This window comes from Corvus moneduloides, chromosome 1, assembly GCF_009650955.1.
Source record: "Corvus moneduloides isolate bCorMon1 chromosome 1, bCorMon1.pri, whole genome shotgun sequence".
Taxonomy (NCBI): domain Eukaryota; kingdom Metazoa; phylum Chordata; class Aves; order Passeriformes; family Corvidae; genus Corvus; species Corvus moneduloides.
The window spans coordinates 64,284,317-64,309,964 of NC_045476.1; the positions used below are offsets into that span (position 1 = coordinate 64,284,317).

The following is a 25,648-nucleotide window of genomic DNA, read 5'->3' on the forward strand; positions in this document are numbered from 1 at the left end:
ATTTAGCATATGGCCCAGGTGTGTTGGATATAGAGAAATACATTTCATAAACTATGTATTTTGCAAAATTAAATTATCATATCAATTAAAAAATGCTATTTTAAAGAAGATTTGCAACATACCCACATTGTGTTTGTTCAAGTATATTTGCTGTATTAGGACCACAAATCATCAAATCATAAAAAGAAGTGTTTTGAACATAAAACCAACACAATTAAAGAAACAAACCACTGCAATTTAATAGCAACAATCTCACTTTACAAGATAGTAATGATGGAAACTTTGCAAAGGAATGTGAAAAAAGAATGTAATTAAAAATGACAGATTTAAGACAACAGAAACTTGAAATTAAATAGCACAATAATTCTAGTATGCGGAAGTTCTATTCAGAATGTTTACTTATGCAGCATTCTGATTAATAAGTGACACTGTATCACCAGCACTTACTGACATCTGATAAATACTATTCCTTTAAAGTAGCATTTTTCTGTTCAGTGACCTTGCACAAACTGACAGTAAGTAATCCAGAGCCCAAAACCAGTTCACAGGTGGTCAGTACAAAATTCCTAAACAGAACAGGAAAGGACCTGGCACATACACAATGAGTAAAACATAATTTACTGCTAATATGGTGATCTCAATATTCAATGCACTCCACAGTATTTTAGATTCCTTTTACAACATATATCACTTTCAAACATGAATCAAAGCAAAAGGTGATCTGGCTTCATGGATGGAAAGGAGCATTGACCTGGGAACTAGGGAACTGGGATTCAGTTCCTGGCTAGAGATCAGGTTCCCAGGTAAGACAAATGGTAAGATGGAAATTACAAGACTCGCTTCCTATGAAAGCCTTGAAATTTACTGAAAATAAAGCAATGAATGTGAGTTGGGGCTTGTTATTAAAAATTAAATAGGAACTGTATAGCATTTATATCACTTTGGAGATGACTTAATTGTTAACTTTAGTAAGTGTGACTGCTGCTAATTTGCAAAAAAATAATGGAATGAAACACGATAAATGGAATGTCTACGAGGGATTCCACAAGAGTGGAAGTCACATACTTCCTGTTCTTTGAACCCAATTCATGAAAAAGTGAGAAGAGTGTAGTAAGTGTGAGTATCCACAGAAATCCTAGGAAGAAAACTGGCCCACGGGAAGTGTGACTCCACAGGGAATTTTGGTGATACCAGGATTTCATTTCCAAAATCTTCAGTGATACTTAAGCAAATCATTATGTATTTATCAAGATACAGAGGATGATTTTCTGAAAAGGGGTCTAAATTTCAGTATTGACTTAAGTTCATGAGAACTGCAAAAGAAAGTAAGTCACATGCGCATAAATATGCACAGGAAAAGTGAAACCAAAGTATTTTTCTTTTTAAATAACATTAAATAATGTGATACCCACTAACAGAGGAAAAAATCCACAAAGATACTTTTTGCAGTTTATTTTCAATTATAATTTTTGGATAACCAAGCAGCTCTGTATGGAAAAAGCACAGAAGAGTAATTCTGGCACTTTTGGACAGTACATTTATTTTTCCCCCAAATTTTTCTAGACACATTCAGTCCACTTGCTCGGTCAATAGTCCATTTTATATGAGCATGATTAGCTCATGTAATTCCAGAGGAAACTAACAATATATACAGTCAATGAAACTATCTTCTTGTCTACTCTGGGCCCTTTAAAATGTCTTCTAAGTCTATCCTGGCTAAACAGAATCCACAATATACATGATAGCTACAGAATACACTGTATTGAAATGAGAAATGCTCAGCACAAAATGGGACTCTTGGCATGCAGCTTAAAATAAAAGGTAGAAGTTCAGAAGTTTATAAAATCTCAAATGGGGTCAATTAAAAGGACTTAGCAAAAGAAGGGACTGTTCATTGTTACTGTAAAAAAGGCACTTTGAGAAAATGGGACCAGAATTGGAGGAATCTTAGTTGACATAAAGTTCAGTTTGGTTTCATAAAAAGGCTTCAATGCTAAGGGATGCTACTCAAATTTCCTGCAGTTGTACATTAAAATAAATTGCTGAGTAGTTATATAATAAAGGACATAAAATGTTTACAACCAACTTGTAAAATTAAGAAAAGCATAGTATAAGCAAAATATTACTAAAAGCAGCAATGCATAGCCTTTCATTGAGATAATGCACAATTTTGGACACCATGTGTCAAACTCCTGCTTTTAAGATACTTTCAGTAGCATTATCAACATAAAATTGGCCTACAAAACAAAAGCTTTACCAGCTCCCATTCATAAGGAGATTGAGGTCATAAACCAACCAAAAACAATTTGTCAGTATTTTCAACATCCTGGATGACCAATATCAAGTATATGGAATAACAATCACACTCTTTGTTCAGCTATCTCACTGGAGGCAGCTGTTAAATCAGAGGAATGATTTTAATTCTTTTCTAACATTTACACAGTAATGCATTTAAGTTCTTTCAAATGTTGCTCACCACAATTTGTTTTTCTCTTTTCTCTCCACAACATAAAAAAAAAGAAGAAGAAAAAAAGAAAAAAAATATCAAGCACTTCCACAGAAAGGATATTTGGCAATTTTATACTCCACTGAAGGGTGGATTTTCACAATAGCTCACTTTAGATTGAAAGTCATTAGTGGTCTTTCCTCTCGTTTCTGCCAAGGACTCTTCTTATCTTCACCTTGGTCATCTTCCTCATCCTCCTCATCTTCATCATCGTCATCTTGAACAGATGTTCCATGTTCAGGACTAGTTAATGGCTCTGGTTTGGTATCCACAGTTCTGGTTTCCTCCTGCAGGCTGGGCAGCTGCACACCACTTCTCTTACTGGTGCCTTCTAGGAGGCATCGGAGAGCATTGTCCTCAGGGCTACAAACTGCTGTTCCACACTCGCTGCCACTTTGGTCCATATCATCCAAGTACACAAGCTGTGTGTAAGCCGTGCTATCCGAAACCTTCCGCTCTCTCTGCTGGTGCTCCTGCACTGGGGGGTGACTCTGTGGTGCAGACAGATGATCTCCTCTTCCCTTTCGGGCAGATTTCGGTTCGTTCATGTCAACACCAGAGTCCAAACTGGCATCGTTACTCCCATTCCTACCAGCTCTTTGGAGATCAATGTATGAATGTCTAACATGAGCATTTGAGCGCCCATCGAGAGAAACAAACCATGCTCGAGGATGAGGCAATGGCTTTCCACCTCCTAATTCCATCAAAGCCTTTTCTGTAAGAAGCTGCACTTCGCTATTCATTTGAGCCAGGGATGCATCGTTAAGAGAGGCAGGAATGGAAATAGATTCAGACATGGAAGCATTTGGCTGACTCCACTCAGCTGCACCTGCATCTTGCAAATGTTGCTGAGATATTGCTTGGGATGCCAACTGCTGGGGCTGCAGCTGCTGGGCGGGGTGTGGAAAAAGCCGTGTGTGAGGGTTAGGAAGCTCAGCCTGAAGTCTTTCTATATCAATCTGCTGGTCAGCTGGGACAACCAGCGGCTGGCTAACAAAAGGGTGTTCTCCAGGCAGCTTCATGTAATGACCTGGGATGACCAGTGCAGGCAAAACCTTTCTGTAAACACTGTCATTGACTTGGTCAACAGAATTGCAGCAGATTAGCTGACCTGGTCGAGGGAAAGATGTAGGTCTTTCAAGGTGATCAACTGAACGAGACATCATACAATCAGTAGGTCTGCAGTCCAGCAGCTCTTTTTCAGGGGCTGAAGGTGTGGGGTATATTTGTTCCTGAATATTGTATTTACTTCCAGTAGCAATATGGTTCATAGATACTTGAGTTTCTCTCTCTTGCTTTTCAAATAAAGGCTGAGAGAGCATAGCATTGTAACTTCTCCTATACTCATCTTTGATAGGGGACTCATAGCCTTCAGCTATTTCTGTAGACTTTCTTGTCTTTAGAGGAAAACTATCTGCTGATTTGTGGTAGTCTTTTCTTAGCGATCCACTGGGAGTCAGGTCATCCAAGGAAATTCTGCTCTTGTCTTTCTCCTTGTCAGAGAGCAGTTCCTCTCGGGAGCTAAACTCCTGGGAAGTACTGAAGGAGTGTTTGAGCATAGGTGTATGCATATCTGCTTCCCCAGTAGGTGATACCATCTCCATGTGGGCAGCACTGATTAATTCCTTTGCCCCTGAGTTTTCAGCATGTCCATTGCTAGCAACGGACAATCCACCTGGAAATTCCGACTCACGACGTGAAAATATTAAATTTATATGGGACATTGAGGTTGCTTGATCTTTCTTAGAAGTGTCCAGTGCTGTCGAAAGTTGCAGTTTCTTATGATGTTGACGTGGTCTTAGACATTTTCTTCTACAAAAGCCAGTAACAAAAGAAGTTACACATTTATGACTGTTGTACACAAAAATAAGAGAAGCAAGTGTGTCTTAACAGAAGTTTTTTAAGCAGTGATTAGTATTAGGGGAATTGAGCTTTTATTACATAATCTAAAAATTAAAAGCTTATCCCAGCAGTGAAGATAAAATTAAAGAATAACTAATGTCAATTGGGAAATATCTCAAGTACCAATTACAAATTGGAGTAAATGTCTGGTGAAGGCAAATATAAAATCACTCATTAGTAGGCACTTGCTGATAAAAGTTTAACATTCATTTTAATACAACACCAATAGAAAAATCATTTGCAAATGCATAACAGGTACAATGACAGAGATCTTGAACCTATGCCCATGTTTGATAGGAAGTTACATGGAGAATACAGGTACTCAAGTACCATCTTACCAAAGGCAGGGATTTATATGTTTCATGTAACCAGGAACACAGGAAATTTGATCTCACTGTTTCTTTCAAGTGTTTGCTTCCCTTTTTTTTCCCCCCAAAGTAAAAATGTTTCAATACAAAATTTTTTAATTTCATAAGCACAAAAAAGCTTGTATTTTCAACATGAACTAAGGAACCAGGATGGTGAATCTTACCTGCAGTAATACAAAAGCAGACACAGCAAGACTAGAAGTATGAGAGCCATCCCTCCTAAAATTGCCAAAAGAAACATTGTGTGATAGCTGGTAATGTCGTGTGTTACAACGGGACCTGGAAGGCCAGAAAAGAGAATTTAGACCTGTAATAACTTGCAAACAGGAACAACAGTCAAACAAGGAGAGGGACACCTTCTCTTATTATCAGGGCGCTAAGCAACACTGCTGCTCATAGTCCTGGTGCCTACTGAGCAGACCATCTCTGGAGAAGGGAGCAACTTGTGGAGAAAGCATGTGCTGGTTTTCATGACTGCAAGTCCAACTAGCTCATTCTGTGGAAAAGCAGCTAGTTTCAATGGAAGCATGCATCAGTGAATGCTGCCTTCCAGGTCCTAATGCTGATGCTGTGTGCCAAAGCTCTCACCACTGGAGAAAATCCATCCCAGCATCTCCCAGCACTGTAATGCACGAAGCAACAGGGTGGGCAACAACTGCTCTTTAACATCTGTGGTGCTTCCCACCAAACAGTACAGACACTGCATTACAGAATTCGCTGGAAGATGTGTTGGTGCTCTGAAGTCTAGATCAAGCCAAACCAAGCAGATCTTCAGTAGCTTTAAGAAACAGGCCACTAGTGAAACAGAGTTGTAACTCCAGGTTTAAATAATGCTTAGTAAATGTTCTAACATACAAAGGAATGCACACATGTGGACAACATCTGTTCAGAATTATGCATGAGTGACCCTGTTGGTTTGTAAAATCCTTATGATAATTTTGAAATAAAGACTCAAATTTTCATGTGCAGGCAAGGAGGTACAGCACCAGCTGGCAGACTAACATGCATGTACTGTGAAGGACAGCAAACTTGGTCAACTTAACGGTTCTAGGCCATAAGGTTTGCAAAACCTCATCTGTGGATCTTGAGTGGTCTGTAGAGCCACTGCTAGGAAAACAAAGCTCATTTTTGCCCATTTTTGAGATAAGAAATAAAATAGATTCAATTAGGAGATAAAATATGCAAAAATACATTAACTCATTAAAAGTAACATAAATTATATTGCATTTGGGAAATCTAAATATTTATACATTCTGTCCCACCACTACCTTTACATAATTGATCGTTACTGTTGCTTCAGGACATTAAGCAAAAAGAAGACAAGATAAATCACTTGCATTTTTCATGAAAATGTTCCTATTGCAAAAAAGTTTTAGGAACTCAGATCTAGCCCTAGAGGGAAGGAAAAGTAAAATACAAGTAGAAACTCTGCCATACAAGTTAAATCACAAGGACAAATAATCCTTCTCCTGTTAAGAGTTACAGGCCTTGTAACCTCAGAGTTACAAGCATAATTTCCTGACTAGTGTAACTTCCTTGCAATTGGGGACAGAGCTGTACTGGGAAATGTTTGGCTCAGAGCAGTTGCTTTTTCTTCAAGTACAATTATTTTGTAAGATTCCATTGAATTTAATATGATAGCTTATTCAGATCTGCACCTGCCTCTGAAGTCTGTCCTGCTGAGATATCTAAAGTCTGTTCAGCTGAATATCCCAGCTTTTAATATCTATCATTTAATAGAACCTCAAATAAAAAGCTCGCATATTAGGAAACAACTTCATGATATGTGTAAGTAGACTTTAAAACCTCTCCTCATGTAAGGGTTTGGTTTTTTGGTTATATATGGTTTATTGAGCTTGCACAGCCAAGGCAAACATGTTTTCATTTCTACTGGATTAAGTTTTCAGCTGGAAAACCTAATAAAGAAAATCTGTAAGGAGTTCTGAGTTGGTTTTTTTTTGATTGATTGATTGATTGGCTCTTTTATACACAGAGGTATCTCAGATAACTGGTGCCTGAAGAACTAACACCAAGAAATCTGAAGCAGCCACAGGCAGAAAAAAAGGAAGCAGAAGTTGCAGCATTAATAATCTCCAAAGACACAGAAGCACATGTAATTAATGCCTAGTTCAAAGCCATTTTCTACAGTTATGCCAAGAGGTTTGCAGATGGCAACCAGTCACCTCTGTACCAATGCCACTCTAATAAACCACCTTCTAAGGGGAAACTTCTAAGCTAAGTTATTCTCAGTGTAAATTAATCAGTCACTAAGATGCAAAGCATAACTCAGGGCAAAATGTGCATCTTCAGTGCAAAAGGAAAAAAGTGTCCACCCATCCATCCATCCATCCATCCAACCAATAGTAATAGCTAACCCAGGATAATGCTGATTTTAGATGAATCTGTATCTCTGTTAGTTTCTGTACAGAAACTTCACAGCACCTGTTTTTCTACCGGCTGGAACACCAACACATTGATGCTATGACTCCTGTCATTTTCTAGCAATAGCTCTACCAGGCAGTGGTGACATAAATGCATCAAAGCAGAACAATTAAAAAAGTTCCCCATTGAAATGATACAGGTATTTTGAGCACCAAGGTTGCCCCACACAATCCCGAAAAGATTTTAGCCCTTTACTTTCAGATTTCTGTTTGCTAATAATCCATTATTGATCAAGCTGTGGCATCGCAGATGAGCTCATTCTGAAAAATATACACATTATATATGAATAAATAATTACCCAATGCTGCAAATATCAATAAAATCCAGTTCTATCTTACCTGGGATAGTAGGTGACATAGCTGCAACCCAGTAGCCCAGCTGAGGTGCAATATAAGTCCAAGTCAACTGACTTCCTTCTTGTTGTACAATGCCCAAACTACTCTTCAGCCATGTCCCTGTAAATGTAAAAGTTGTAGGAAGATGTTACAGATATTCACACATTCCTCTGCAAACAAGAGGAAAATCAAGCAGTAATAAAGCCTATCCATGTGCGGTAGGGATTGTTGCTGTCAAGTGGGAAGTTGTGCCTTCTGGTCACTGGCATTTAAGAGCTCCCACAAGCAGTCATCCCCATGGCTTTGTAAGAAGCAAAAAAATCCCAAACATAAAACCTTTGAGATTAAATAAAACTAGTGAATCTTCAAAACCTGTTGAAAGAAAACATTTATCATCATATTAGATTCCCCTATTTTGAAGAAAGATATTCCTGAAGCTGATTATACATAGACAGCCTACTTTAAAAATGTAGTTCAAAAGATTACATCTCTCAGTCCACACGTCAGTTCTATACACCACCTTTCTACCAGCCCTGGCTGTCAATTTGTAGAAGACAGAGGAAAATGCTTCCTCAAAATAGTTTTCCTATACAGAAAGCAAGCTTATGAATGTTGCTGCCAATGACTAGAATTACATTGCACCATCACTTTTTATTAACTTGGTTAATCATTCAGAATCTGTATAATACCCACAGGAATACTGTTTGGTAACAGATGATGAGTTTTTTAAAACATGTTTCTCAAAAGAAACAAAATTGATTTTTTTTAGAATTACGAAATGATTATTTCAAAATAAGTAAGACTAACAATTTTAAAGCAATGTGTTTAAGTTCACGTAACTCGAGTAGTCCAGACTGACAATCTGCACTAGCTGAGAGCTGCTCTACTTCCTGAATATTAATTTTATTCCAAGAGTTGGGTCATGAGAACCTTTACAACTGAACCAGCTGAATGCCTTTTAGTAATTCATTAAGACCTCTGATTCTAGGGCTGTAGGAGAAAAAATCATCTTAGTTTCTGATGTAACAAATGCCCAGAATGGCTTGCAGACTGTTCCTGTATTCATCCTCTTTGAACGAAACACAGAATTGCTGGCCTCAACACGGAGAGCAATCACTGAGAGGCCACCCTGGTGCCATAATAGAGGACATGGACTCCTTAAGGAGGTTCTTGACATATTTTGGTGGCCACTACCAGGATGCTGATCTGTGTACAGAGAAGGGATAAACCCCTCTGCAGTTTTGTAGTGCAGCTCTCTATTTCTGGGCAGAAGGGGGAAGAATGCTGTATTTCCCCTACTCGGCTTCAAATGCTCACTTGAAAGGCAAGCTGCATCATGTACTTGTGATTCCCCTTCCTTTAAGTAAGTCTCCTGCTTGTAATTCCCAAAATAGTGCTTTTCATCAGATGTCACTCAGGACTAAGCAAGAGCATTTTGGATGACAGTCATCTGAACATTCAGCAGTGAGTACAGAACACACAGAAGAGGTGCTGGGGCTGGATTTGTTGTTTTTATAATACATCCAAGATCCTGACGATTTCTTCTGTGTTCCTTAGATTATCCATCTGTGCAAACCCTCTACACATAAGAATGGCTTTTCTGAGTATTTATTTCCTCCCTACTACTGATTTTTCCTATGTAAGACCACTGTCTTAGGTAAATAATAAACCCATCTGAATACAGTGAAAGGTTTAGAAGAATACATGGTTGAGAGGATTTCTAGATTGAGGTGAGTACTACTGCCAGATGTCCACTGTATTTGCAACCAAATGGAATTTGTGGGCAACAGGGAAAAGGAATTGCTGATGTAATTATCAGTTTTCCAAGTATCGTTTCCAGTCTGTAGATGATAGCAATAATCTGTTATTTCATAAAGAAAGGCACACAAATGATTTTGATTTATGGTACTAAAAGGACCAAAATCTGTGTACACAGATTTGCATATGTGGCATCCATAACTGTTGCAGCAGAACACCTTGATGTAGCCACTCATTTGCCCCTCTTAGGGAACCATTTTCAGGAAAAATAGAATGGAATTGTCCACAGTTATGTGTGAAGTTTCTGGAAAAACTAGGAAAAGTAGATTTCTTTTTCTCTACTAATATGGCCACTAACCCTTCAGATTGTCTATCCATGTACTTTCAGGGAAGATGTCATACTAATAGCCCTGAAGGTGAAAAATAGTCCTTAGGGTCACAAAATGTTTTTATCTTGTCTCTAAAATGCCATTTGGTAAAAAATTCTGTAACCTTGAAATTTTTCTTTTTCTGCAAGATTTGGATGGTGAGAATATGCACCAACTATTCAAATACACAACAATGTCAATAACAAATAAAGTAAAACTTTAACAGAGATATAAAGTACTGATTAAAAAAAAAAAGGAAGGACCTGGGTGACGAATACATCATGTTTCACATACTCTTCTTACCATCTCTAAGCCCTTTAAATTCACACACAAGCAGAATGCAGACGTATGAAATTTGTAGCAAAGTTCACTATCTTCGGTGTCTATGTCTGTCGCTGCCTCCTCGAGCACAAGCTATTACCGATTCCCTCACTAGGGGGAACTTGTGTCCAGCATGCCTTATCCACATGATGCCGCATGCCAAAGGACGCAGTCCTCCTGCTGCCTCCCGAAAAGCCTTTTGCTCGGTAATACTCTGCATAATGCAGCGATCAAGAAGCTCAGAGAGGCTGCAGGCTTATCGCTGCGAGCAGAGCTGTGCTGCCGTCCTGCCAAACGAGCAGCAGCTCAGATTGCTCATATTTTAGCAACAACAGGAATCCTTTCTTTGCAGTGGAAGCAAATGAGTCTACTGCACAAGCCTCAGTCAGGTTCCACACTTACCTGCTGCTCACTTAGCTCACCCGTTCTTGCTAACCACTGGACATACTCCAGGCAATGTGCTGGTCTGTATAAACTAAGGAAAAATGTAATTCCCTCTCTCTGTTATGGATAGTTAAGAATTTCAAATGCATGGGAGATATATCCAATATTGGTCATCTTTAAACAAAAGTGATGCAGTTTTTGTTGACCATACCCTACAAATTGGTGTATTATGACAGAAAATAGTTACTTTTTAAATGGCACTGTCCCAAGTTCCTTCATCAGGATGACACCAATGTGGGTTCCTGTGAACCATGAGTACACTATCTCACTGTCGGCTCTTTTTTAATACTTTCATTGTCCGAAACTTTGGTGCTAAATTTGCCTCTTAAACTTTCACCATCTCTTACCAATAGTCCACTAATAAAACAGAGCATCCTCCCACACTGTGGGATGAAGAAAGCAAAGAACTCCATCCTTCAAAACAGCAGCAACAGAACAGTTTTGAGTGGAAACAGCTGAAACACGAAGTCCTGTATTGCTTTCTTTTGTGATCAAATAGCTGAAAGCCAACCTAGTGTTACTGGAGGGAACTGACGTACCTCCAGTATTCTGCAAATCCATCCATCAGCATTTCCAGGTATCTCTCGTATTTCATCCTTTATAGGTTCTAATTTCCTGGCTGCTTTTCAAGTATCATTAAACAAGAAGTGTTCTTGTAGCTCCTTACATGCAATGGCTTGCTGTAATGACTGATGTTGGACCTTCTGTTGAGCAAAACCCAATTCCAGACTGGCTGTGCTCCTACCATTTCACACTGCCTTACATGACCAGGAGTTCATTGCTGAGCAGCCTTGAGAAGGAATTCCCTATCCTGCCTCAGATTCCTCCTTGGAGTGGAAAAAAATATGTTTTCCTGTTCTAAAAGTGAAGCTAATTACCCTCTGTGTCTTCACATACTTGCTGCTGTAAGCAAAGGAGGAGACTGGGACAGTGAGTAAAGAACTTTGTCCATTTTTCTATCTGTTCCTATGCAGTAGCCTGCAAATGGAAGAAGAGCAAGCAGCATTCATTCTTTCTGTGTTGTTAGGATTACAACTGCAGAACTAAGTAGGATTTAGAAGGGAAGAGAGGTCTTACCTCCCTGTATGCTGTGTTCTGATAATTTAATCTGTTATGCTCCAAATACGTTGTAACATCTACTTCTTCCCCCCACCCAAGTCAGCAAAATCAATGAGCTTCACTGCTGATTAATATTTCTACTTTATTTGTAATAATTGTTAAGTAATAAGCAATACAGGATTATTAAAAAAACCCCAAGCTGGTAAAAAGAGCTGTAATGGAAGTGATCATTTTTGTTCAAGACTGTGTAGTTCCAAAGAAAACTTGTCAATGCCTCTTTGGAGCAGAAACAGCAAGCTCAGTATAGTTTGTAAGCACTGCATGATTTAGGCCAATTCACCATTAATTCTTAAAGACTGTCTGGTGCTTCATGGAAAATTTCTATATATAGAGACATTCTTGCTTATAGATCATTTTTACATTTCTCTTCCTCTTTTTCCTCTCTTACTGCTCAGTGGAGCCAACACGCTGATCCAAGATTCAAGTCAGGGGAGCTGTCTCCTGGCTCAAACTAACAGCACAGAGAGAAATTAGGTGTTTAATGCTTTTCTCAACAAAATTATACTGCCTGTTACTGACTTTTTGGAATAAATTATGTAATTTAACAAATCTATTCTTCATTCTTTCTTAAAAAGCTTATGAAGCATCTACCCATCACTCTTTCATATATGAAAATCAAAAGCAAGGTAAGAGAACATGGCAAAGAATATAAAAATGACAGTACTTTAAAGATACACAAATCAAAAAACGATCAGATAAAGAAAGCTGACGTCCATCTGACTGCAAAAATATCAGAGAAGTTTGACTTCTGCAGAGCAGGAGAAACAAATTCTGCTAGAGAGAAGCATCTTAATACTTTGCAGCAACTTGGATTGTGATGAACACATTTATTTAAGGCAGCTTTTAGGACTTGCCAATAGGGGTTAGAGGGGGGTTATCATGAGCAAATTTAACAGCAAAAGGTTTGCACACGAAATCCCTATTTCAAGACACATTCAGCATTAAAAAACACCTTTTTGTAATTTAATTTGGTTTACTTCTGAATCAGACTGAAAAATGGCACTTTCAGCAAGGAGAGTACCCAGAAGGGCAGCTATTGCAGAGAAGCCACTGAAGAACAGCTATTTTAGACTATCCCCCTGCACAACCACTGTAGGTATGGCTGGTTTGCCCAGAAAAGAGACGTCCTGCTGTCTTCAGAGACATCAATTATTTGATGTGACAGCTTGCTGGAACCAGGCAGCACAAATGGATCTGCTTCCACTGTCTAGATACATGACACCTCTAAGTATGACACTGCTTCCATATTTTAAAGCTAGACTTCATTATTTTAAATTCATCTGTAGTAAAATCCAGGGAATGGTATGTCCCTCTGGCTTCCACGTGTGACTGAGCATGCTGGCAATCCCATGCTGCTCCAGCTCAAGCAAATGGCAAACTTCCCACTGACCTAGGTGAGGTAGGACTGCCCCACACCACCATGTGCTCTAGGGAGAGATGTATGGGACTCTTGCTACAGCCAAGAAGGAGGAAGACAACCTCCCCTCTTGTGATCTGGCTGCAAGGGGAGTTTGCTCGCTGGCACCCCAGCACAGATCCTGGCTCTCTGGGAGGATGTACAGAGCTGCTTGCCTCAGGTTTAACTTCCCAAGCTGACCATTTCAGAGCCTTCCAGATCACTACTGCTGCAGGGACTTCTGCTGACTTTGATGGGGTGTTCTTTCTGTCACTGACCAAAATAGTTCTGGTAAATGACTGTCAGAGGAGCGTGCTGCAGCCAGCAACTTCCCCCAAGGACAGTCATAAAGCCTAAGTATCGCTTGTATTTAAATATATGGTAGCTATGGTGGTTTACTTCCATAAATTAATTTTACATGTGAGCTTTTGGTAGAAAATTCTTCCATTGATCAAATACTGTTTGCTTTTCATTTTGTTTCTTTTAACTGGCAACAGGATCATCCAATCCCACTCAAGCAGGGAACCAAACTGTGTTATTTACAACATTAATTATTTCCATCCAATAGGTTTGACAAATAAGAGGATTTAATTAGTCAGAGAGAAAATTAAACATTATATGAATTTATTTTTATTCAGAAGATTATCTTCCTTAGACAAAAGAGCTTTAGAAAGAAAAGAAAGGTACTTCTAACCATACTGCTTAATAGCATAGATGTTTTAAATAAATATTCCTTAATGAGAAGTGTTTTTCTTTCAGCATGGATCTCTTTTGTGCTGTCTACGATGTCTTGTAAGATTGGCCTGCTTAGGCAGAGATTCACGGTTAAACAGAGATATATGTGTCAAAAGGAATGAGGCAGGTTGTTATTAGACAGTGTAGGGCAGCAAAGGTTATTCAAAACATACTAAAAATGCTTCTAGAAGTAATTGATTTAGACACTGCGAATAGCAGCATTATTATGAAGAGTTAATCAAGGGCAAGTTTGTGAAAATAACTTCTTAAAGCAGGTTATGACATACATAAATTGTAGCTTTTCATCCTACCAGTTGAAAGCTGCTTATCAGATTTCTTCTTCTGACTGAAAATCACCCCTAATCTGCATCAGGAGGGGAAGTTTTACTAGACAGGGGTGAGATTTTTTGTTTTACTTTTGTGCATTTTCTAAAAAACTAAAAGCTTGAAATGGAAGTTGAAAATTCCTTCCTGAATATTGGTGGAGCTTACTCTCCTCCTCACCTTCCCCCTAATATACATGGGTTTAAAAATTCATAGTATTTAGGTTAATATTACGATTTTGTTTTCAGGGTTGCTAAGCAACATAAAAAATAAACATCCCTGCTCTGAGAGTCCATAGACTCATTATACTTCCACTCTTACAGAATTTGTTACACAACCCTTCCAGGGCTAAATCCTGCTCCTGTTCTAGCACCACCACCATTATTTCTTTAACTAAAAGGGAAATGCTTTTACCATCATACCTTGAAGATTTTGGCAAGGAAATCTAAGGGCTCAATTTATTGTTTGTGTCTGAGAAGCTCTGTGGGTTTTTCCATCTCTTCTCATTTTCCCCCTTAAATCACCTGTCAAGTGTTTAACAAAAGAACACACCAGTTTTCATTATTTAATAATCTTAATTATATCTAGGCAGAAGGCAGGGCACATTGTACACAGAACTGCTTGCATTGCTTTGGTCTCCTCAGTATTTCCTTCCAGGATGCCAGAACAGAAGGGAATTATTAAAGAAAATGACTTTGATACATAATTACTGGGTAATAATTGTCTTTCAAAAGGAAAAGCTTAGTTATGCCTGCTGGACCACCATTCCTAGTTACTGGTATACGTGAAAGATACTGCCTTTAGAATTTGTTTTACCACACTACTAATCACATTCTCTCAGTTACTGACAAAATTATTAGAACAAGTAATAAATAAAAGCACATGCTCAAAACACTGCATGCCTTTTCCTTCCTTCAGCCTCACATCACACTCACATTCAGTTTCTATTTTTCAAACTGGAAGTGGAAATAGAGGCACACTGGGATTTGATCTAACATTGCAAAGCTGCAGAGGAAGGAGTTCCCAGGTCCTCCTCAGTCTCTTCCAGCCCCATCCAGGCACTTCCCACTCCTGCCTGGATTCCCACCAATCTCCAGGTCCTCTTCAACTCAGGCAGTTGCACAAGCACAAAGGTCTTTTCTCCGCTTCTGAAGTTTTGATGCCTGCCTCTTTCCACCTTCTCCTGCCATGGCTTCTATAGGTGGAGCTACAGGGCCATCTACATGACACTAAATTATTAAAACCTGCTTCCAGAAGCCAGAGACTTGTTTCCAGTTTTCTTTCCTTGACTACGTATTAGTAGATTATCTGCACAAAGATCACTATACTTTGGCATCAACCTGATTCCTTCAGTGTCTCCTTAAGCACCACCATCATGCCATACCTCAGCCACTTTGCTGTATCTGCAGCTCGGATGGTGTATGAGGTGGGCACAGGATTAAACAATCCATTCATTCACTTTCATATGAGTAAGCCACAACATCCATTTTGAAAACACACATTAATAAATAAGCACAACTGTCTCCTACGATCCTCTCCAGAGGAATCATGATAGTGAGAACATACCTCAGTGAGCTACACTGTGAAGTATCAGAGGAAGAGGTTCTTCTCCTTTCAATGCTGAGGTCTGTCTAATACTCTGAAATTGTATCTGCACCTATTATGTAGACATTGTACATGGTAAAAAGCTGGGCTTGGTAGCTGCCATTTCTATGGCAACACACAAAATATGAAATTCTTTGAGAGCAGTTAGTTAAGAACCTGTATTCCTTAGTGTATTTAGTCTTTAAGAATAATTTAAGCTTTCCAGCTGAGATTAAAAAGGAAGTCAAAATCAAATAGTCAAGAAATTTTTAAACTACAGAAATAGCTTAACCTTGAACTTTTGTGGTTTTCACCTTTGCAAACCAATCTCCATATCATCACTGAATCTGGTCTAGAACCATGTGTTCTGGATATGATTATACTAAGCTCAAACTTCTGGGGTGAGGAATGTGATTTCCTGAGTACGTCCATTTCTCAGGCATAGAAGACGCATTTCATGGAAAAGCGCATGAAGTCCCAGGCCACGTGTGCAGCTGCATGCAGCCCAAATGCAGGCCATCCCTCCAAGGTCAGAAGCACATACTCACACCCAGTGTCCAGATCAAGTGACAGGCTGTGAATGTTTCTGTTAGATGATTATCTTCTGTTAGTCACACAGGGCTATGAATGTGGTGGCAGTCAGACATTAATCAAATTCATAACAAAAAAGAAACATAAGACAGTATTTTCTTTGGGTGGATCATCACTACTACCCTGTGGAAGCTTAAATTCGAGACTTTTATAAATCATCTTATTTGCAAACAATGCACAGTGAACTACACAGGTAGATGTACAGTAATCTGCTTACATATTCTGCCTGACAGTAGCTGTTGCTCTCTCCCTATAAACACCGTGAACAAAAAACAAGCATCGTTTCACTTCTATGAAATTGCAGTCAAGTTTAAGTAGGCACCAATACTGCTTACATGTAAGTATATCCTCATTACTTCTTTTGAGCACAGAAAACATTATCTTGATTTTGCTGAGGAAGGAACATCTGGAAATTCCGGTTCTACAAAAATCAATACAAATTTTACCACTGACGGCAGAACATCACCCAGAAAAAACATGTACCAGACTTTTAAATGCATTTAGAAATCTATTATGGCATTAAATGCAGTCAGAAAGCACCAACCAAGAACAGCACAGTACATAAAATACTGTGTTTTATAAAGTTACAAAGAGTTCCCAAAGATATTCTTCTTTATATTCTGCCATCACTTTACATGAACACATGGTTGAAATTTCAGGCACTGGGGAAACATCCTCCTCTGCAAAGAAGCCACTCATTTAAACACAACAAGGTCACGTCCAAGATGCACACCAAGTGTTTAGGGAGAAGGAAGAACACAGACACAGTATTCTGAACTTAATTTACATGTAGTGCACAAGAAATAACACATTTTAAGGAGGATGAACAAAAGGGCAAAGGTTTAACCTTTCCACTCCAGAATCCATTGCCACATAACTGAAAACAGTGCTGAAAATACTTTCCTGTTGATTAATTCAGATGCATCATATTAATAAATCTCATTTTCATATTATGCACACTGGAATATTTGATAATATTTTAAAGTCCTTCATACAGCTCCAGATGTGGATCTAGAGGTCTAGGTTCAACATAATGCCTTCATACCACATGGAATGAAACTGAGGACTTAAAATGGAGAATGCTCACTGAATCCAATGAAAACCAGACACCTTAACATAAAACATAAACCATTTAAATGGGGCCTGAGGAAAATACAACTGAGCAAGTGCTGTGTTACTCAGTCCAGCTGGTGGAAGCTGGAGATGATACAGGAGGCAGAAAGTTTCATTTCTGCTGGGATCTGTGGTATTTCTGACTGAAGAGGACAAGGCTAGAAAGAAGTTTTGAACAGAAATTTGGTGTCCAAGAATAGAGAGATTAATTATACTGCTGTAAATCCTACTGACATCAAGGCAAATACACATGGAAGAAGTCATGATCCCAGCCATCTGTTTACAGATAAAGAAAAAAAGTTTTTCAGCCCCCTCAGATTGATAAATACAACACAGTACTTGCTAGGAAAAAAAAACCCCAAAACCCAGAAAACCCCACTGAGCACTCCTGATTATAGAAAAGAGAAACCCTGTCTTTATGTTCAAACCTTTTAAGTGCATACTGTGAAATAAAACCACCATCCCACAGTAGTGTGAAACACAAGACATGGGTATGTCCACAGCATGGAGCAATTAAGCTGCATTTTAGTGTGCAACATCAATGCATCTGTGTTTATTATTACCAACACCCAGAAATGTTGCAGGAAACAGTGGTGGACCAACACAAGAACAAGATTACATGTATTTGCTTACCCTTAAAACATCTCCAGGGCATTGACAGCTGATCTTCATTTTATTAACTATTCAAAATTATATTATTGCTTTAATTCGCTTGCTGTGCACACAAGGCAGTAGGTTTGTTTCATAATGAAAAATTTCATTTGGAACAGTATGAAATAGATGCAGCAGATTGCCTTATTTTGATGTCAGCCTGTTTTTTCTGGCTGCTTGTTTCATCAGTGTCAGTGGAGCCACTCTCAGCCTTAAGCAGACTATGCTGCTTCTCCTGCTTCTCTCCCAAGGATAGAAAGCACGGTCATGCAAATACAGATTGTTTATGGTAAACATCCTAAAAAGCCATTAGTTATTTTTGGCTGCCATAAGATGCAAATACGCCTCATTTTTGTGGAAACTACGAAAATCTCTGCATTTCCAGTCAGATGCCTTTGGGTTCATATTAGTTCATCATGAGCTCAGCAAAACATATGAGACACTAAGGATTAAAATATATCTGTAGTATTTCTGTCACTTCTCCACATCCTCTGAAAGTAAAAAGTATTTCTGCTTTTTAGAGCAGAAATTATATTTCATGCAGTAATGATGACAACCACATGGACTCTAAACAAAAACAATGGCTTGCACAAACAAGCATCCACTGTACTGCTAATCCATGAGAGAGAAGTGCTGTGTTAGCGCCTGGTAAGACAGTCACAGATTTCTATCTGTGGCATTTACTCACTGCTCAGAGAAAAGCATGTAAATTTAAGTCACTGGAAATCTATTAAGGAGAGACTGAGACATAACCAGCACTGAAAAAAGCAGCCCTGAAATGAAAGACAAAATCAGAATAATAAGGTCAGAGGTCCTATCCTGACAAGGCACAGATCTAGCAGTGCAAGTGGGTTACAACAACTTATCTGCCAGCTAAGGATTTCTCCAGCATGGAGCCATTCCAGTCATTAGCCATCCATCTCTCTCCACAGTCCAAGAACAACAGGGATGTGGAATGACAGGATACCACCATGTTCATGCTACATATGGCTAGTTTGACAGACCTTAGGGTGTTAAAGTAGCCTGCAAAAGGTAGTGTGGCTGCTCTACTTATTAAATTAAGCTACTCCAATTTAAATTGGTTGGGATGTGGGCAAAAATCTACTAGAACTGGCATGCTGTAGTCAGGGCTTAAAATGCATCTTTGTTCAACATCTTTGGTTGAACAGAAAGATGCTTACTTCAGCTGAAGCGTGAGCTGGAGCCTGAGCCTATCATCTTCAATACCTTCCTCTCCACAGCTTTGTGAAGCTAAGTGGCCTGACAAAGATGCATTTTGTTTAGCAGTCCTCATGCCTTCTCCTCCTAACACAAGTGCTCCAGTAGTTTGTCATGAATCAAACAAGGCTGGACTTGTCTCAAGATTGGGAGCCTCAAGCCTGCAACACTAATTAACTAACCCATATTGATCTATACTAATATATATACTGCACACAATAGGGTAACTAGCTCTTTATACACAAAATTAAAAACCATATTCCATACTAAGAGAGAGTTTTTGTGGCCTCACTGCAGGAGAAATCTGGCCATAAATGAGAAAGCTCCATAATCAAAATCTGAACCATTTACTTGCCATGAGTAACTGGCAATTAGACAGGCTGCAGCTCTAGCACAGCTGACAGAAGGACTGGGGAAGGACTGCTTCTTGTGGGGAAAGTAAACATGACTCAGTCTTCCCTGTCTTTTTTTTTAATAAGGGAAAACAAAATAGTTTCTAGAAGAATGATTCAGTTTCGGGAAGAAAATAGTGAAACTTATTGCCAGGACAGCACAAGAGAAGTGTCATTTCCACAGTTAAGGGAAAAGCCAAATCCAATAATTGCACTCTTTTTCTACTATTCCAGTTTATATCATACTCAAATTTACTCTTTACTAAATTGTACTGCTTTGCTCTCTAATACAGGCAACTTCTGACAGAAGATTCATAGGCATGCTGTTGGAAAATACATCACTTTTTTCAGCAAACAGAGGCAGGAAGGAAGGAAAAACATTATTTCGCCCTTCACCTCTCTCTTCCTCCTTTTCTCCGACATGCTGCTTTCATGCTCATTGCTCTACTTCTAGGTGTGATCATCGACTGGCTCAGAACATTTGCCTTGCAGGACAAAGCCCCACTGATTGTCTATACAGACCCACATTTCTGGCTCCTTTTTCTCTCAGTATCAACCTTTCTCACCTTCCATTCTCCTTTATCTTAACAACCATCTGGTTCATACTTCAGATGGCACAGTGCAGTAACTGAAGGGAGATCACCAGGACAAGACTTATGCACTTCTTTGTCCTTTAAACTTCGAAGCTGTAAAGAAGGCCAGTACAGTGTACCAACTAGCAACAAAATAAAGAAAATAAATTTTAAAAAGAGCCTAAAACATGTATTTCTGGGAAAACTCCTGTTCACAATGGCAAACACTATTCTGTAATATAAAAACCTGAGTGCATTTTACAGGTTTTATTAATTAGTCATTCCGTCCTTTCAAAATATTTCATCAATTTTTCATTTTTAGAATTTATTTAAATCATTTACATGTATTTTCCTGACAGTATTAGTAAATCTCAAAGTGATTTACAAAAGAAGTCAGTACTGTATTTCCTATCTGGCAGGCAGGAAACACAGCCTGAGCCAAGAGAGGGACCCAAGGTCAGACAACCGGCTGCTGGCAAAGATAAGGCATGTTTCCATTTCTACACACTTCCAATTCAGTGCTGTAGTGAACACATCTCTCCTCAGTTTGTGGGTGAAATGCAGTTCTCTCAAGTTTTAAAATAAAATATTTAATAATTGAAAAATGGTACATTTATAAAAACTTTTGTTTACAATTGGCACACAGTGCTAGTCAAGTATATTTGCATATATACCACACATTACTTGATCAGTAAAACTCAATTGTCTCTTCTTTTAGATAGAAAAGCCATCTAGGGAGCCACAATGAGATGTTACCTACCAAATTTTTGGTCAAACCTCCATGCTGGAACGTGAGCATTGTGTTTCAGGTTGCTGTTTGCTGGCAGAGGCACTGTTACGTAGATGGGGCCGTTCACGGGGACGGGGGTCCCATCGCTGCTGAGGAGGTGGACGCTGACTGCAGTGACAGGGGTGAGGTCATACCTGGTGCTGTTTCCTAACAAGAGAGTGAATGAACACCGTGACTACAGAATGTACAGAATTTAAGGGATACCTGTGTGGTTCAACACCGCAGTACTGCATCAACCCAAGTCTCAAGGGATGGTAGCAGCAATTTCCTCCCTGCCTTACAACAGAACCTCAAACCAACCAATCAGCCAGCCAACAGACAACCCTCCCCCTGCCAAAAAAAACAAACCCAAGCCACAAAATTGAAGGAAGATGTATATGGTCTATTTTTCACTTAATTTTGGAAAAATGTGAAGACAAAAAAAACTACAATGTAAAAATCTCCTGCATATACTTTTTCATGTTAATTCAGCTTAAATAAACCTGTATGAGCAACACGGCCATAATTGTGGCAAAAAAAAAAACCTCTTACAAGTCTTTATTATAGCCTCAAATGCCCATATTGTTAACTAACAAACTCCAAAATAAACAGTGGCACCTCACAAATGATCAGTCACATGCTTAAGAATGCCAGGTTGCATTTCCTTTGGCTTTTCACTGAATAAAACCATGCTAAATGGTTTATTAGCATATAAAATGTTATCTTCTTATCTAAGACAGTAATTACTCTTTATGTTTAAACTGCATGCCAATGAATGTCACTTAATGATAACATACTTTTAAAAAGCATTATAACCCTTCAATGATTTAACCAAATGAATCGATGACAGGGATAAATATCCCAGGCATATGTACATAGGTGAAAAAAAAAACCTTGAGGTTTAAACCCTTGAGGTTTAAAACTGAGGAGATCAGGAGCTCACAGCAATAGCAAAAGTAGTTCAAATTGGAAGAAATAGAGCTTCCAGTTTTGCAGGGGGCTTGAGCCCCGCAGGCCCAGGCAGCTGCCACAAGCACCATCCCAGCTGCCCCTGTTGTGCTGGCTCTGGGGCTGTGTAGCTGCTCTTCCTGCAGAGGGGCAAATCTGGGAGAAGGAAGAGGGATGTATAGCTGGCAGAGATGGGGCACTGCCCCCACTGTAACCCTGGTGCTGTACATTGCACACTGCCTGTGAGAGCACATTCACACCCACCACTGATGGCACACCAAGAGGTCCTCAGGAACATGCTGTATCTCAGCGACAGTGCTCAACAGGATGAGCACACTTGAGGGAATGGTGGGAAAGCATTGAGACCTTTATGATTTCTTGTAACTCTGGTTAAGTCTCGAGAAATGGCCTTTATTAAATTTGATGTCTCTGAGTAACAGCTCACCAAATAAAGACATCACCAGGAAAGGAGGTGGGGAAGTGGTAAAGGGAAGGGAAAAAAAGGTGACAAAACTTCTCTGAAATTCAAATTCCTTGGATTTTGCAGGATTGTCAAACTGAACAAATGGAAAATAACCAGAAGTAATGTTTGCAAGTGGCTGATTTATGAAAGAATCTAGTCTGATGCCCACTTTGCCCAGATTTCTAGGTGTGTGTCAGTGTTATGTGGCTGGTGTGCAAGGGACACACAAGCTGCCTTCACTGACTATGAACAGAGGGGCAGATGTTGACCTTACAGAGGAATCAAAGTACTGAGAAAACAGGCACTTTGAAGGTGGCAATGCAGGAAAGACACAGAGCTAACAGATTAAAAACAGACAAGTAAGTGTTGAAAATTCAGCTAGATGTAGGGGAAGGTTGCCAGCCTACCCATGCACCTGTAAATGTGTATTATAGGCTCCAGTGGTGCACAGTATTGTCCCCTTAACACCTTAGAATATAAAACAGCAAGATAGAGGAAGGAACTGGTAAGTGAAAAGCTGTTTCTTTATTCCCGATCATTCAATACACTGCCTCTGCCATGCACCTGTAACTTCTGTCAGATTAATGCTTGACCCCAGGACTTGGGCCACTAAGGTTCTCAGGCTGGTATCAGAGAAATAAATTCCTCTTGCCAAGTACTGTATCCTGACGACACTCTTGTATATTCAAATTCCAAATGAAAAAAGGTATAACTTCAGATTTTAAATTAATATAAAGGATCAAATAATGTTTTGTATTTTGCATCTATTAGATATTGAAAGTTTTGAATTTTTCTTTTATTACTGTCTTGATATAGCATATATCTCTAAAAATTACTTTTCAGTCCCAGAAAAAGCATTCTGATGGTGAAACACAATTTTTCATTAAGATGCACTAATACTTTGCTCAGCACTGGGCTGAACAATTTATATCAGGGTGAAGAAATTTCTGAAATCCACTGCATCTTCTAGCAAGAAGAAATATTTCTTCAGTTTGCCATCTTGTACAGTATGTTAATACTCATTAAAAAGATAAAATGTTTCTCTTTTTTGTTGTGAAGGCAAATTAAAATCAATGCTTATGAAACTCTCGCATCCTGTAAAACTGATACACACACACAGATTAAATGGGAATGGACTTCAATAAATGTCAGCTTTATTTCTTGTCATTTTTTGACATCTGGTGACCTGTAAAGAGCTTTAAAAATAATCAGATAAAATTCACTGTCAGTTCAGACATGATGCTTTATAAAGAAACAAGCAGCCACAAAAAGCAGGAGGAGTAATGGTTATTAGCCAGCTTGGTCCATTGAGGCAGACAATGGAAAGTTTTGTTTAGTTGGGTTAAAAGGACAAGATTTTGTGGAACCATCCTCCTGGTCTCCAACTGATAATTAATATAAACAAGAAGCTAACACTATACAGGTTTGTTACTACTTGCAGTGAAATTCTTCAAATTTTTATGTTTACAACATGCTGATTCATGCAATGAATTCTCACTGCTCTGTATTACTAATTCAACACCAGGTGGTATTTTATGAAAAATGCTGAACTTATAGAGAATAGGTTTTAGCTAAAACTACTATGAAGTCACTCTGGACAAATACTGAGAGACCTAAATGGAGAGACCTCACCAAAATGCTACAGACATGTAAATAAACTGAAAAAGAACACAGAAGTAATTGTGGGGTAAGGAGAGGTGGGAGAGAGGGAAGAGACAGTGTTCTGCCAAATTCCAAAACTTCCCATGCAAATCAATGCTAAGTTTTCTTAGAATTCTAAAATTTGTAAATATTCTTTTTCTCTTGAGACCAGAAATATTAAAAAATCAAGCAGGTGTTGACCTAATTTCTTATGCTTTCAGAAGTTTTCCAGGCCAAGTCTTCACCAAGTCACTTGGGAGATGCAGAAAAGGTAGTCAATCCAACTTCACAATTTTAAAGTTTCATGTTTCCACATCAGGAGAGGCTTCTACTAGAGACAGAGGACATTTCACTTCTACTATAGTGCATAATAAAATACATTGCATTTGTAGTCTGTGTTAACACCATACTGAATACTACAGTATTTGGAAAACAAGCCACTTCTCGGTCTCTTAAATACCATTTCTTTGCCAGTCATTTTGGTCTTTTAAAACATAATTCTACCTGAAGGCTAAAAGTCAAATCCAGGGTCCCTGTGCTCAAGAAGAAAAGTCTCTGTCATGCAAGAATACAGAAGACTGAAAAACCCAAGGCTGCATTAATCTGTTTTATAGGGGGATAGGAGGTAAAACAGGAGAAAGACAATGTCTTGGTTGTGCAGTTCTCGTGAGATGGGATCATCTGAAGCCTTGGAAAGACCTGTGATCACTAAATAAATTCAAGAATGGGAAGCTGAGTTGCAGAGTACTTAGGAAAGATTTGGGAAAGAGGAATCCCCCACACACTGCCAGCAGTTTGTTCAGTTGGTTTAGAGATAAAAAGAACAGAGATGAGGAAGTAGACAAATGAGTGAGATCAAATGTTTTCCTTAATTTTAAAAAAGATTAAGAGATTTTGATCAGTCTGAGTATGAAAAGACAGAGAAAACTGAAGGTTGAAGATGAGAATAGGAAAATGACAGGGAGATAGGATGAGATAGGATGAGATGTACTCACTGGAGCAGACAGAAGGATTGGAGTAAGGCTGCAGACACATTTCTTGTTGTAATAGAAAAGGAGATGCACAGATTTGTACAAAGGGAAGAAGGGGGAAGCTAGCAAGCTACCATTTACACACACGACCTAGCATTCAAAGTCACTTAGATCAACACATCACAAGTAAACGCATCCTGAGAAACAGCAGGGAGAGACCCCAAGGGGATATTTAGGCTGCTTCAAAGCAGGCTCAACTATGCCTCTGCCATCCTCACGGGTGACTGTCTAACTCTGTCCAACACCCTCAAACAATTAATTCTACAGCTTAAACCATCCTCACCATAGCAAGGTTTTCCTAATCACTAGCCTGAATCTCTCTTGCTACACTGCATGGCCACTGGTAACTTTCTAACCCACTATGGGCACAGAAAACAAATTATTCTCCTTTTCACACCAGCCTTTTAAGAATTTGAAGGCTTCTCATTGTGGTTCTGCTATTCTTCTCCTACCTACGAAACACGAATTATTTCACTCAAGACTGAATGAAAAGTGGAAAAAGACTAGCAGGCAGTTGCAGTCATAAAAATGTATTACAACTTTGAATTTAACAGTGGTTGTGTTTCTACTATGAATATTCATTGTTTTCTCTTTGGTGCTAGACGAATTTGCACATTTTGGCTACACTCAAAAGTATCAACAAAGCCATTGAAACAA

General features: G+C 38.9%; 1 protein-coding gene across 2 annotated transcripts in view; it reads right to left on the reverse strand.

The window, feature by feature from the left end:
• Positions 1–214: 214 nt before the first annotated feature.
• The window catches only part of FAM171A1 (family with sequence similarity 171 member A1), an 89,277-nt gene continuing 63,843 nt past the window's right edge, over positions 215–25,648 (reverse strand). For both annotated transcript variants that reach the window (XM_032113217.1, XM_032113215.1), the window contains 4 exons: positions 20,900–21,076; positions 7,557–7,673; positions 4,941–5,055; positions 215–4,318 (listed from right to left, as the gene is read on the reverse strand). In XM_032113217.1, coding sequence (XP_031969108.1) covers positions 2,614–4,318; positions 4,941–5,055; positions 7,557–7,673; positions 20,900–21,076 — 2,114 coding nt within the window. In that variant the 3' untranslated portion in view covers positions 215–2,613. The remainder of the gene's footprint in view (positions 4,319–4,940; positions 5,056–7,556; positions 7,674–20,899; positions 21,077–25,648) is intronic.